Genomic DNA, 15265 nt, shown 5'->3' on the forward strand with positions numbered 1-15265 from the left:
CTTGTAAGCTGCCAGATTTCTAAAGGTGTGTTTGAATGTTCTAAAATATTGGCAATTATTTTCCTTAAAGGCTTACCTCACTCCTTTGAAAGAAAATATCTGCTGTATATGCAAGTGTGAAAAATGGTAGCTTATCTGTCCATAATTCTTTTAAGGAAAACATTGTTATTTATTTTAAAATACTTCCAGTTCTAGCCAACACATATGTAAGTATGTACATAGCACTCCTTAACAGAAGCATGTCCCACATTTATACCACCAACATGGCTATTAACATTTTTAAAAAGCAAATATTACCTTAGTATTGTTGCAGAAAAATTTGATCCAAGAAAATCCAGTGAAAGGTGATGGGGCTACCAAGGGTCAATGGCTAATTGTGTGTGTGTGTGTGTGTGTGTGTGTGTGTGTGTGTGTGTGTGTGTGTGAGAGAGAGAGAGAGAGAGAGAGAGAGAGAGAGAGAGAGAGAGAGAGAAGGCAACTTCTGTGATCATTTTGTAGGCACTGTCCACATTATTTTATGTCATTGGCCTGGAACTCTCCAGCTAGGCCAGGACAACCAGTACACTTCAGAGACCTGCCCATCTCTAGCCCACAGTGCTGAGATGACAGATGTGTACTACCATATCCTCTTATTTATGTATTACTATTATTATTATGCACACACACAAGCTCCTGTGTGTACTGTGTGTATGTGGGTGTCATAAGCCATAGTGCACATGCAGAGAGACAGCTTTCTGCAGTTGCTTCTCTCCTTGAGGGCTGGGGCTGTAGCTCAATGACAGTGTTCTTTGCCTAGTATGTGCAAAGCTCTGGGCCTCAACTCTTACACTGAAACAAAGAAAACTCCTAGGTCAGACCTTTTGATAGTTTTACAAGCATGCATGGGTAATTTTTTTAAATTTTATTTCATTTATTTTTTGAGTCGGAGTCTCACTATGTAGCCCTGGCTGGCCCTGACCTTGCAGAGCTCCACCGGCCCCAAGCTCAAGTGCTAGGATTAAGGGCTGAACCATCATGACTGTCTCAATACTTTTCAAGCATGTTTCAAGCATTTCAAGTGCCGTAGAGATTTTCTCTTTTTTTTCTTTAGGGTTTGTTTTTGTTGTATGTGTATGTTTACATGCTTGTATGTGTACATGGTGCCTGTGGAAGCCAGAATAAGGTGTCATATCCCCTGGACATGGAGTTACAGCCAGTTGTGGGCCACTGTGTGAGTCAGTCCTGCGAACCAAAGCAGGTTCTCAGCAAGGGAAGCCAATGATCTTAATGGCTGAGCCATTCCCTCCAGCTTCTTTTCCATAGAAACTTCTGTAGAGTCACTAGAGAGGCTCCTGTAAGCCTCTTTCTAAGCTCAGGAAACAAGCACCCTATCTCCAACAGTCATCAATCTTTCTCCTTTAAAACAAACAACTCTTTAAGTGAGGCCACCGAGCTCTCCGAGTTAGGAGGCAACCACATACGGAAACCTGGAAGGGAACAACAGTAGGCTGTTAGGAAGTTAGTTGGTTAGTTGGTTGGTTAGTTAGCCTAACCCAGGACACCTGTACTTCAAGCAAATGGCTCGAAGTCTCAAAATCACCTTCAGAGGGAGCATGAGTGCTGGAAGAAGGGTTTAGGAAAGTTTACTAATTAATTCCCGGCCACTGACCCAGTGGTAAAGAGCGATGGGACTGTGGATAGACACCAAGCTGCGTGCTGGTATAGGCAGCGGCACCGTGGACAGCGCCAAGCACTGAGCTGCACACAAAGCCAGTGCTGAATACTCCCATGCAGAGAGCCGGGTGGAGAGAGGCGGCTTCATCAGCTGATGCCTTACGTAGTGCGGGAGCCCCACTTTGCTAAAGCAGGTCTGGGTGGGCGCGCCAGCGTGCCCTCTCGGAGCAGCAGCCTCAGGCACGGTGGAGAGAGATCAGGACAGGGCAGAAGGCCATCTCCAGAAAGCAGGTATCTACGTGGCTTCCAGTCCCCAACCCCCACCCCTCGGAGCCACTGCCGGGAGAGGGGGGAGGTGGGCAAGGAGCAACCCTGGACCAGCGACTGTTCTGACGCACTAGCTGAGTTCTGGGCATCCACCCTGCACTGGGCGGGGGCCGACCTCAAGGATGCTCTGCTGCAGGCGACCAGACAACAGTCTCCGCCTAGGTGAGGAACAGCAGGCATGTGATAGCAAAGGCGGGCCCTGGCTTCTAGATTCAGCCCCTTGAGTCCGCTTTCCATATCTCTAAGGATACCTGGGCTGCGCTGCTTGTAGCCCAGCACCCTCCTCTCTGCTACAATTTCCTCCGGACTCTGACTGGGTGGAGACTGAGGCCAGGTTCTTGGCTCTTAGCAAAATCCTCTCCATTGGCCATCGGTCGCAAACATCTAGATTGACTTCAGTGGGCTCGGTGGCAACACAGTCTAAACACAGGTGTCCTGGGACAGCAATGGATCTGCCTGTAAACTTGACCTCCTTTTCTCTCTCTACTCCCTCCTCTTTGGAACCTAACCGCAGCTTGGACACGGAAGTCCTGCGCCCTAGTCGGCCTTTTCTCTCAGCTTTCCGAGTGCTAGTCCTGACTTTGTTGGGCTTTCTAGCTGCGGCCACATTCACTTGGAACCTGCTGGTGCTGGCTACCATCCTCAAGGTACGCACCTTCCACCGAGTACCACACAACCTGGTAGCTTCCATGGCCATCTCGGATGTGCTAGTGGCTGTGCTGGTTATGCCACTGAGCCTGGTACATGAGCTGTCTGGGCGCCGCTGGCAGCTGGGCCGGCGTCTATGCCAGCTGTGGATCGCATGTGACGTGCTCTGCTGTACTGCCAGCATCTGGAATGTGACAGCAATAGCTCTGGACCGCTACTGGTCAATCACGCGCCACCTGGAGTACACACTCCGTACCCGCAAGCGTGTCTCCAATGTGATGATCCTGCTCACCTGGGCACTCTCCACTGTCATCTCTCTGGCTCCACTGCTATTTGGCTGGGGAGAGACTTATTCTGAGCCCAGTGAGGAATGCCAAGTCAGTCGCGAGCCTTCCTACACCGTGTTCTCCACCGTGGGTGCCTTCTACCTGCCGCTGTGCGTGGTGCTCTTTGTGTACTGGAAAATTTACAGGGCGGCGAAATTCCGCATGGGCTCCAGGAAGACCAACAGCGTCTCCCCCGTACCCGAAGCTGTGGAGGTGGGTGCTATAAGGATCGTTAGAAAATACGTCACTTGTATCTCACAGGCTTTTCTTGCAGCGCACTTCACCTTATGTCTGTGGAAGGTAAAACTCTCCAGTTTGGGGAGAGGTAGATGAGGGAGGAAGGGGGGGCTCAAGAGCCAGAGACTCCCTTTGCTCTAAGCACTGAATTACAGAGGCCCTCCCATACTGAATGTCTGGGGGATTGTTTTCTTTCTTGAAAAATGAGGGGTTTGCCATCCACATTCTACCTGGTCCACTTTGGTACTAAAGTCCTGTGGATGGGCAGTACCTGGGAAAGCTGGTGTCTTGGAGACACTGGCTCAGTAACTCAGGAAAAACAAACAAACATGCAGTTTTCTGCATGGGTGTTCGGAGGAGGGAAGATTAGAATGATTGACAGGATGAGTGCCACATAGCAGGCATACCATTTGTGTTGTTTTCTAGGCTGTCTTGCAAACTATAATTTCTGGGTTGCTGTCCTTCTTCATTCTTCAGTGTCCTAGTAATGCCACCCCCCCCCCCACACACACACCATAAGATTAAAGACAACTGTGTCATGGTGACTGCATGTGCTGTCCTCTTCCCTTGTGGGTTGTAACAATGCTTTCTGAGTCTATTTACTGCAGCCCCGTTGGGCCATGGGCGCCACTAAGGACCACTTGGCCTGACTGCCTTCTCTTTGAGTAATATGCAGGAGAAAATTGAAGTTTCACATCAGACAGCTTCCCAGCTCCCAACAGCTGGCATTTGAAGCAGACAATCTCTAAATGGAAGTCCTGCTTTCTTCCACCCTGTCCCACCCATGCTTTCTCTGCCTGCCATCTCCTTAACTCCTTGAAGATCCGAGCTGTGAGTCAGGGTTCTCCATGAAAAGGAGCCAGCTCCCTACTCATCACTGAGAGTCTCACTTGTCTACTGAAGTCACATCAGACAAGGACACAGTCTCTGATTCCTGTTGCTAGGCTCTGGGGCAGCAGACTAGTCTAAATGAATGTGTAGAATATGTTGTGCTGGCTTGATGTAAAAACAAGCCTGAGAGTGGGGGTTATTTGTGAAGGCAATGTGAGTGTGCTGAGTTTCCACTCACTAAAGCTTAGGTGTAGGCAGGAGAAGGAAAAAGCATCCCTTTTGTTTTTAGAATACAAACAAACTTTGTTGGAGGCTATCTGTTTCCCCATCTCCAACAGTGGCCCTCCACCAAGCATGACGTTTGGACTGCCTGATGATTTCTAATAGTGCAGGGTGGCCCCAAAGAATTTCGAGGATCAGAATTCATAGAGCTGAATTTTGGAAACTCTGCTGCGTCCACCAAGAAGCAGGGAACTGGGTTCTAAGTAGCTTTAGGCTACTAAAGCTTGGAGTCCACTTCTGCTTTTCCTGGTATGAGAAATGGGAACCCCAGCTTTGCTTTCCCCTGAATTTCAATGACCATATAAGAAAGATGAAGTTGGTTCTAAGGTCTATCTCTAGCCTGGGGTGAGACCTAGCACTCCATACAGCCAAAATGGAGAGCAGAGGGATAAGTTGCCCCCTGATGAGACAATGTACTTTCCTTTTCTGAATCTTCTTCTCTGGTGCAGCCTCTTGTGAGTTAACCCCATGTGACCTTCCCTGCTTGCTTTCTTTCTTTCTTTCTTTCTTTCTTTCTTTCTTTCTTTCTTTCTTTCTTTCTTTCTTTCTCTCTCTCTCTCTCTCTCTCTCTCTCTCTCTCTCTCTTTCTTTCTTTCTTTTTCAGACACTGGCTGAAGGCTATGAATGCTTTCACTGAATGCTTTCATTGGTACTCTGGGCACTTTCACTTTCTCTCTGAAGCCCCTTCTCCGTTTGTCCCAAGCTGCTTGCTCACAACAATTACCGGCATGACTTTCTCTCTCCTTCTTCTCTATTTCCCAGCTATTGACAACTGGAGAGATTCACAGCTTGCCTGATCTGTTGTTTTTCAGTGTGTGTGCCTGTGTGTGGGGTAGGGTGTGTGTGTGCATGTGTGTAAATCAGAGGACAACTGGCAGGAATTGGTTCTCTGTTTCCAACCAATGGGTTCCAGGTCATCAATGTTAGAGGCAAATGTTTTTACCACTGAACCACCTCGATATTCTCAGATAATTTTTATTGCATTTTAAAAATTATTTTATTTTATGTGTTTTATGTGTTTAGGTATTTTTCATGTATGTATGTATGTATGTGTATATATATGTATGTGTGTATATGTATATATATATGTATGTATGCATGTGTATATATATGTATGTATGCATGTGTATATATATGTATGTATGCATGTGTATATATATGTATGTGTGTGTATATGTATATATGTATGTATGTATGTATGTATGTATGTATGTATTATGTATACCATGTGTGTGCCTGATATACATACATACAAAGGCCAGAAGAGGGTGTTGGATCACCTGGAACTGGAGTTACAGTTGTGGTCTGCCACATGAGTACTGGCATCAAATCTGGGTCTGTTGGTTAAGCTGTGTGTACTCTTTTATTTTTTGAGACGTGGTCTCACTATGTAGCCCTGGCTGTCCTGGAACTCACTTTGTGAACCAGGTTGGCCTCAAACTCAGAGACCCACTTGCCTCTGCTTCCATAGGCTGAGATTAAAGGTGTGTGCCACCACCCCAGCTGAACAGCTGTAATCTTAACCTCCGAGGCATCTCTCCAGCCCACCCCAGACAAATTTCAAACTGTATATCAAATGAATTGATCTTTATAGTGTGATGGCTAGAGGCAGCTTTAACTCAGTGCAAACTGGCAGCCACAGTAGAGGCAAATGTCTTTTCAAGTTAGGATGGGGGCTTGGTAGGTGACTACATTCCCTCTGGAATAACTTCATTGAGCAGATCTTAAATAGTGACTTCAAGCTAATAAGAGATACTGATTCTTTTAAGGAGCTTTCTGCTAATAGATTATGATAGATATAGATTGATGACAGTGATAGATGATAGATAACATATAATTGATACATGACATATATAAAAAGATGAAAGGCAAATAATAGATAATCCATTGGTATATGTAGCCTCCCATACTTCTGAGGACAGAGGTTTATTTAGGGGTATCCAGAGAACCACATCTTGCATAGATCTCTGGTCTTTACTTTTTAAGACTATTTGGAAAGGTCTAGCTTCATGTTGGATACTTTCTAAGTTGGTAGGTTTATAGGTCCATTTACTTCTTACTTTTGAGTCCATTTATTTAAAGAAAAAACTAAGCTAGTCATGGTGGTGTACACCTTTAATTCCAGTACCCTGGAAGCAGAGGCAGGAAGATCTCTGTGAACTTGAGGTCAGCATAGTGAGTTCCAAGACAACCAGAGCTATAAAAAAAGATAGAAGAATCACCCTAAAATCCTGACTCTGAGAGCCAATCAACCAGTCTGAGCCATAGCATCTCACCAGAAGGCATTCACTGGACCCCAGTCTCAGGCACCAGCCAGCTTATGCTTTTGTCCAGGGACTACTGGCTCTCTGAAGAGAGAGGGAAAGGGAGAGGGAGAGGGAAAGGGAGAGGGAGAGGGAGAGGGAGAGGGAGAGGGAGAGGGAGAGGGAGAGGGAGAGGGAGAGGGAGAGGGAGAGGGAGAGGGAGAGGGAGACCTAATTCGAGACCTAACTGCAGACTGCTACGTGAAGCTTTAGTTACTTGAAGCAAACAGCTCAACACGATGGCCTGGCACATGGACATCCTTGTTTGCAAATTCTGGAAGAGCAAAACACCACCCAGCAGTAAGAGTTCAGGGAGCATCCAGAATCCAAAGAGCCAGTAGTCCCTGGACAAAAGCATGAGCTGGCCGGTGCCTGAGACTGGGGTCCAGTGAATGCCTTCTGGTGAGATGCTATGGCTCAGACTGGTTGATTGGTTCTCAGAGTCAGGTTTTTAGGGTGACTCTGATTTGATTGGCTGGCTTCCGAGTAAGGACTGAGGGTTAATGATGACTGGCTCCTTCACAAGCTTGTGCTAGGGGAAACTGCATTGTCCTTGATCAGTGGAAGAGGTTTACACAACCAGCAAGCTTCCTTGTTACCATAGCTACAGAACAATCATCCTGCCTTGAGTCAGAGCATTTTTATCACCACCATATTGAGCTTCTAATCTGTATATCTGTCTCTTGAGCGTTCTGGCAGGTCCAGGTGACCGGCCTTACAAATCAGCTGAATCCACACTTCGGAGCTGAGAGTCACTGTTCTCAAACTTCAGCACCACAAATCAGGGTAATATTAATTGACAGTAGTAAGAACATGGTAGATTTGTAGTAAAACTGTAAACAATTATTTAACATATCAACACTTGGGGGGGGGGAGGGAACAAGAGCAAGTGGTTCCTGTCCACAAACAACAGCAGTTATCGAAAGATAAAATGTGAATAAAGCTGGAAAGTTTCAGTGAGTCTGAAATTGTGAAGTACCTGTTCTGAATGTATGTCAGAGGTGATGGAGAAGACCTAGTTTGGTCTGCCTGCTCACACTGTGTTAGCCTCTCTCAGACCTGCTAATGAGCATTCTAAAGTCTTACAGTAATCAGTATAAGGTTACTCTGTAGACTCCGCTAAGTTCTTCGTGGTAGCCGTTGATTAGCAGAGAGCCAAGGTCTGGAAGCTGGCCAGAGTGAGCACACAAACCTGAAAACAAGAGAAAATGCCAAATTTTCAACCACCCAGGATTTCCTAACAGCCCATGGACAGTGATTTCACTGACCTCTTACAGGGGGCTGGGAGTTTGGTATTGAACATAGCACCAGAACATGGCCTGGGGGAAGGACCCAAGTTTCACATGGAAGTATGTTAGTTGACCCAACCTGGTGTGTTTCCTGGCAAGAGGCAACGCCAACTGAGAAACTGCTCAAGTCAGATTGGTCTGTGAGAGACTGTCTTGACCGATGGATGAGGTGGGAGAGCCCAGTCCACTTCAGGCAGCACGAAGCCTAGGCAGCTGAGCAGTTAATGTGTGAGGGAGGCAGAGAATGAGGCTGCGGGTCAGCAGGCAGCATTTTCTAAGGCTTCTGCTTCAGCTCCGGCTTAGGCTCCTGCTCCGATTCTCTCACTAAAGACCGACCTGGAAGTTTAAGCTGAAATAAACCGTTTCCTTCCCTTGTTGTTTTTGGTTATGGGGTTTTTTTGTTTGTTTTTTTTTTTTGTTTTGTTTGTTTGTTTTTGTTTTCGAGACAGGGTTTCTCTGTGTAGCCCTGGCTGTCCTGGAACTCACTTTGTAGACCAGGCTGGCCTCAAACTCAGAAATCCTCCTGCCTCTGCCTCCCAAGTGCTGGGATTACAGGCGTGCGCCATCACACCCGGCTTTTTTTTTTTTTTTTTTTAAATCATAGCAAACAGAAGAAAAAAAGAGGACAATGGGGGAAATGCTTTTCTGTGAAATATGGAAATAAACTCTGAAGAACTGCTGATACAAAACCATGTCCTAGTGTCCCCACATCTTCAGTACCCCTAGTATCGCAGCACCCCCATGTCTTCAGTAGTCACAAATTAATATTAATTTTTAAATTAATTTTACCCTGCTTTAATAGTATCCTCATGTTGCCAGGATCCCTACTGCCACCAGCAATGCCCAGTTTGGCTCAAGAAAAAAATGCCAAGTGAGGTGCAGACTTCCTGAGGGAGAAAGAGTCAGACAACTCCTGGGAGCCCTAGGAGAGTTGGTTCTCGCCTTTTATCATGTAGTCTCTGGTGTCTGAACTCAAGTCATCAGGCTTGGTGACAAGCACCTTTGCCTACTGAGCCACCTTCACCTGCCCTTTGGGAATCTCATATCAGAAGAAAAGTTCTAGAATATTCTAATGTCTTAGAGCAGGCTCGCATGAACATTCTAGATATCTGGCCCTAAGTTTACCCCTGACTTCCTAGGGTTTGGTTAATGATGGGATGAAGAGACTGCTCCTTTGATAGATGCTAAGCCTCACTTTGGAGTTCTGATTTCCCTCTGTAGGCTACTGATACGCAGTAGGTCCACTCTGATGCTGGAGTTCTGATTTCCCTCTGTAGGCTACTGATACGCAGTAGGTCCACTCTGATGCTGGGTGATTTCCCTCTGTAGGCTACTGATACGCAGTAGGTCCACTCTGATGCTGGGTGGAAGCAGCAGCAAGCCATAGCCAGTCAGCCCCCAGATGGCAAGAGAAAATATTAAGTGCCACAGGGTGTCAGAGGCTGCTGGGTTGGGGCTCCTGATATGAGAGCTATGGTGAGTGAATCTTCCATCTCCGCTATTCTGTTTATAATGTGCTTGTTACGATAGATATTAATTACTTTCCTTATCGCTGTGATGAGATGCCTGATGGACGCAACATAAGGGAGAAAGGATTTACTTTGCTTTGTGGTTTGGGGATACAATCTTTCAGGGCAGAAAGGCACCCTGGCAGGAGCCTGAGGTTCACACTGTAAAGACACTGTAAAGGCATCCTGATTACTTTCCCCTTTCCTCCAGTGTGGAAGCCTAGCCTATGGATGGTGCCACAAACACTTGGGGTGTGTCTCCCCCACCTAGAAACTCCCTCACAGACTGGCCATCAGTAACTCACCATCATGGAGTGAGCCTGTCTCCTATGTCTTTGCCATTAAATGTGCCTGCCTCGTGTTCTGGTTTTCTTTATCTCACTGTGATAAAAACACTCTGGCCAAAGCAACTTAGAAGAGGAGATTGTTTATTTTAGCCTGGAATGCCAGACCATAGTCCGTCATTGAGAGAAGTCAAGGCAGGCCTGCTTGCTATTCAACACAGCATCGCCTCTAACCAAGGAACTTACTTCACAGCCAAAGTACAGCAGGGACCATGGAGGGTGCTTCTTGCTAGCTGGCTTGTAAGATGGCTTAAACCAGTGGTGTTCAGCCTTCCTAATAAGGTGACCCTTTAATACAGTTCTTCATGTTGTGGTAGCTCCCAACCATAAAATTATCTTCAATGCTACTTCATAACTGTAATTTTCCTACCATTATAAATCATAATGTAAGTATTTTTGGAGATAGAGGTTTGCCAATGGGATCACAACTCACATGTTAAAAACCACTGGCTTAAATACAACTAGTTTCCTTATACAATTCAGGATGACTTGCCTGGTGATGATTTCCCAGAGTGGACTGGGTGCGCGCTTGTACGCGCATGCACACACACATGCTTGCATTCAAGCACACACCCACACACCCACGCATGCACGCACTGCCCACAGGCCAATCTGATCTAGGCAATCCCTCAATTAGGCTTTTCTCTCAGATGATTCTGCCTTACATCAAGTTGACAGTTACAACTAACCATGGCATCCCCACATTCTATTTATTTTTGCTGTGCCATCAGCAGAGCAGATAGCCACAGGGACTCACTTGCATGGAACTCTGTGTGCTGTAGCTTCCTCTCCTTTCTAAGATGCAGAGCCCAGCCTTGTCATTCACTGCTATGCCCTCTAGTGTGCAGGATTCCCCAACTAAGCCTCAACACTTCCTTTGGAATGGTTTGTGGGGCCCCCATCCACACCTGGGTTCTGTCTGGCCACCACCTGGCAAGTGTGAAGTGGCATATCCTTACAATGTGTCTGTCTGTGCCTTGCAGGTGAAGAATGCTACACAACATCCCCAGATGGTGTTCACGGTCCGCCATGCCACCGTCACCTTCCAGACAGAAGGGGATACGTGGAGGGAGCAGAAGGAGCAAAGGGCAGCCCTCATGGTGGGCATCCTCATCGGAGTGTTTGTGCTCTGCTGGTTCCCTTTCTTCGTCACAGAGCTCATCAGTCCCCTGTGTTCCTGGGACGTCCCTGCCATCTGGAAGAGCATCTTCCTGTGGTTGGGCTATTCTAATTCCTTCTTCAACCCACTCATCTACACAGCATTCAACAGGAGCTACAGCAGTGCTTTCAAGGTCTTCTTCTCCAAGCAACAATGAGAGACCACATGGGAGTGCCTTCTTCCCATAGCTTGTAGCTCAGTGGGTTATATTGTCCCATGAACCTTTGCAGGCTGCCCAGCTGTCTTGAGGACAAGATCCATCTGCCAAGGGCACCAGGGTCACATCAGAGCTCAGCTCACTTCAGTTCTATGACCATGTGTTGGAAGTTGTATTCACCTGAAGGCTCTGGTGGTTTATGTCTGGGCACTCTTCCTCACTCTGTACCAGCAGCCACGGACCTGGCCCACAAAGTGCCCATTCCTCCTTCAACTCCACTCCAGCAGAGACATGAGAAGTTTGATTAGAACATCAGGAGGGAGGAAGTGAGACAACTGGGGCAGGCAGAGAAAGACAGAAAGAACAAGGCTAGTGGGGATCACACACACCTGTAACCCTAGCACCAAGGAGACTAAGGCAGGAGGAGCTCAAATTTGGAGCCAACCTGGGCTAACATGGTAAGTTCAAAACCAGCCCGAACTATCTAACAACATATATAGCAACAGCAAATGCAATGGAGAGACTGTTTGAAAAGCAGCAGCCCATAAGGGCAAAATTTCCAGAACAGCCCTCATTTCAGAGTTCTGCTCTGTGGTCCTGGAGTGTATGTCCCAATATGGGGTCCTTCCTAATATTTGATCACAAATTCTGTCCCCAAACATATCAAAGCACCAGCCCATTTGTGATGCACAGTGATTCCTGTCTTTACCATTTGTTCATTGTAAACACAAAGTCCCCCTCTGTCTGTCTCTCTGTCTGTCCCTCTCTCTGTCTTTATCCCTGTTTCTGTTTCTCTGTTTCCTCTCTCTCCCTCCCTCCCTCCCTCTCTCTCTCTCTCTCTCTAAGGACAGTTTCCAGTTAAAATCAACTCAGTCCATCAACTGGAAAAGCAAAATATTTCCTTCCATTTTGAAACAATTGCTCATGAAAAATAGAAAAATCTACCAATTTCACAGAATTTATCAAAATTATTTATTTACTATTGGGTTTTCTTGGTCTAATTTCTTTAAATTTTTCTAGCCTTAGTGTTTCTTTCTTAAATATTAAAATTTTAGGCTAACAGCAGCCATGAGCTATCTATTTTTTAAATAGAGTTTCATAGTTGGTGACTATATAAGGACCTGACAACCAGACACATGAAGTGAACAGGAGTGCTGGCCATTTTATAGTGATGGTTTTGTTGGTGTATGAACTTGACCAGATAGGCAGACACGGGTCAAGTGATGCCACTATCAAGTTGGCAGTGTGACTGGTGAGTCAAGACAGGCTAGGGAAGACACAGTGTTTATACGGCCACAGAAAACCTTGGGCACACTCTTACCTCCAAGGCTATCCCAAGGGAACTCTGAGAACACTATCAAAAGAGCCAAGGAGGGAAAGAAGAGCCAGAGCCAGTCACCTTTTGAGAACCCTGTCTGTGCTGACTTCTCCCATAAACTGAAGATAGAGCTATCAGGACCTACAGGGTTGTGGACAACTCTTAGCATGTGGTTCTCAGCAAAAGCACCCACACTTCAGATCCCAGCAGCGAGAAACACTGGTTTGCTTTTACAGCCACCCAGGGGCCGTTGGCTGAAGAATCCTCATCCAGGAAGTGGGCTCTCAGCACACCCAGACGATGCTGCCATTGCAGAGAGTTGGCATGTGTCTGCAGTTGGCTGGAAGTGTGATGTGACAACTTCATCCTTATGAGGTTGTAACTATCTGTTCATTTATTTATGTTTGACCCAGGGCTGTACTAAGTAGCCTTGGCTGTCCTGGAACCCACTGTATAGACCAGGCTGATCTCAAACTCACAGAGACCTTCCTGCCTCTACCTCTGCCTCTGTTTCCTGAATGCTGGAAAAGTATGTATTACCACACCCAGACCAAGAGGGTTTTTAGACAAAAAAATTCTCCAGTTCTCTGAGCTCCTTTGTCTTGGAGCAGTGGTCTAGACTAGACACACACCGTGCACTGGGGACTGGCCTGAGCCAGGCTGGAAAGTGAACAGAACGAAGGACTCATGCGTCCAGACTGTCATGACTGTTCTCATAACAAGGTTTCATTAATGGTTTCAACAAGAGCTTTTTCTCTTTCTTTTTTTGGCCTTGGTTTTTTTGTTGACTCTGAGTCCTAGGAAAGTGATGCACATAGAATGTTCTAACTGCAAACTCTGCACTGTCTGTCTGTCTGTCCTTTACTGCCTATGCTCAGCCTGGAGGACTCACTATGATGAGCCTCTAGACCCAAGGAAAGTCGGGGTGCTCCTCTGTAGCAGCAGTAGAGTGACTGCCCACCCTGGTATGCTGAGTACTTACAGCAGCACTTAGTCCATCCTTGCCACCTGAAGGGTCCCAACCGACCGACACCACTTTTATCACCACATGGGACCATTCGCCCATATCACCTCAATTTAAAACAAACAGCTTACCCATCATTCAAAATATCTCCAAACTCTAGGGCAATAAAACTCCATTATATTCCATGTCCTTGATTTCACAAATGCACAAATCAAAACTATATATATATATATATATACATATATATATATATGAAGGCACAGATATATTATATTGTATATAATAAATTGTATCCATCCACATTCCAAAATAGAAAATTTGTGATCATTTCTTTGTGGTTTTGACATGAGGTTATCTTGAATTTCCTGCAAAGACAATCTTTACACCAGAATATGAACTGATGAAAGGAGTTCGACAGCCAGCTTCATGACTGTGGACATGTTTCATGTTGATTCCTGTCTGTGCATGAAAGCAATGCAGTGGAGAACTTACTTGGGATTTCCTTAGATTTTTATTTTGCTTCCATGTATTTCTTAGTTCACATACTAGACTCATAAGTACTTTAAAGTATAGACTCGCTTACTTCCTCATATTTCCTGTCCCCAGGATCACTGGGACCCAGGGGGATCACTTGACTTTTCAGTGTTATAATGAGGATGTGTTTGTTGAGTGCCCACAAGAGAAGGAATGGACACCGCATACGGACTCCAGTGTAAACTGTACCATGTCTGTCTATCTAAAATTTCTGATGGGGTTTCTCATCCAGTCCCATCCTTCAATATTTACCTGTTTTTCCTTAAAGGTTTGTTTGAAGCTAAAATGACAGCTCAGTGGCTATGAGCACATCCTGCTCTTGCAGGTGACCTGGATTCTATCTTTCCTCAGCACCACATTAGGCAACGCATAACCACATGTAACACCGTCTCTAGGGGATCTGATATCTCTGGCCTGAGCAGCTGCCTACAGGCATGCACACATGTGCAAACCTACACACATGTACATATAATTTTAAAATAATAAATACAGTGATTTTTTTTAACCTCTAGTTTTTATTTTATTTGTATGATTGTCTACATGTGCATGAATTATGTACTTGCAGTACTTGTGTAATCCAGAAGAGGGCACCAAATCCCCTGGAACTGTACAGATATTTGTGAGCCACCAAGTAGTTGATGGGAATTGAACTCAGGTCCTCTGACGGAGGAGTCAGTGCTATTACACACAGCCATTTCTCCAGGCCCAGATACATTTCTTTTCTAAGGTCCATTTCCTTTGAACTTTTCATTAAGACTGAGGGAGAAATGGAAGTTCACACTCCTCAGTGCCCCATGATTCTGGTCACTCTAATCAGAGAAAGATACTATAATCAAACGGACTGAATCTCTGTTATATAATATATAACTGTATATAATAATATTAACTAAATTGCTAAATATAGTAATTATTCATATTTTCATAAGATGAACTCACACATTACCATTCATATGTATTTAGCATCTCCTGGCCAACATTTAAATCATATACCCTGCAAACCTAGAGCATGGAACACCTGATGCACAAGGAGTGAATATCAATTAATTATTGCACTTCCGTCTCAATGCAAAGATATATTGATAAACAACATTATAAGATGCAAATGTGGATTTGTGTCTCCAGTATGCAATTCAAATATTTGTGGGATGCTTTCCATTACCCTTTAAAATATTTTTTAAATTACGTGAATATGTGTGTGGACTTGTGCATATGAGTATGGGTGCCTATTATGTCCAGAGGCCACAGATACTTTGGGGCTGGAGTTCCAGGCAATCAGAGATGCCTGATGTAGGTACTGAGAACTGACCCCAGGTCCTCTGCAAAGAGCAGCAAGTGCTCTTAGCCAAGTATCTCTCCAGCACCCTTTCCATTACTCTCGAATGCCA

At 45.5% G+C, this 15265-nt stretch overlaps 1 protein-coding gene across 2 annotated transcripts; it reads left to right on the forward strand.

The window, feature by feature from the left end:
* The first annotated feature begins 1693 nt into the window (after positions 1-1693).
* Positions 1694-15064, forward strand: Htr5a (5-hydroxytryptamine (serotonin) receptor 5A). 2 transcript variants are annotated; one of them, XM_006535631.3, is made up of 3 exons: positions 1694-1944; positions 2495-3167; positions 10732-13121. In XM_006535631.3, the coding sequence occupies exons 1-3, from the start codon at positions 1808-1810 to the stop codon at positions 11062-11064; spliced, it is 1143 nt and encodes a 380-aa protein (XP_006535694.1). In that variant the 5' UTR covers positions 1694-1807; the 3' UTR covers positions 11065-13121. The 2 variants fall into 2 exon arrangements, with proteins under 2 accessions (XP_006535694.1, NP_032340.2); NM_008314.2 differs by having other exon boundaries at positions 1925-3167; positions 10732-15064.
* The last annotated feature ends 201 nt before the right edge of the window (positions 15065-15265 follow it).

Source organism: Mus musculus, chromosome 5, assembly GCF_000001635.26.
Source record: "Mus musculus strain C57BL/6J chromosome 5, GRCm38.p6 C57BL/6J".
NCBI classification, from domain to species: Eukaryota; Metazoa; Chordata; class Mammalia; order Rodentia; family Muridae; genus Mus; species Mus musculus.

What these genes read in the sequence shown, in the direction of transcription:
- Htr5a (XM_006535631.3), top strand. Translation starts at nt 1,808, where the DNA reads ATGCCTTACGTAGTGCGGGAGCCCCACTTTGCTAAAGCAGGTCTGGGT. An exon ending in AGGCCATCTCCAGAAAGCAG is followed by an intron (nt 1,945 to 2,494) that starts GTATCTACGTGG and finishes ACCTAACCGCAG; the next exon opens with CTTGGACACGGAAGTCCTGC. An exon ending in CCGTACCCGAAGCTGTGGAG is followed by an intron (nt 3,168 to 10,731) that starts GTGGGTGCTATA and finishes TGTGCCTTGCAG; the next exon opens with GTGAAGAATGCTACACAACA.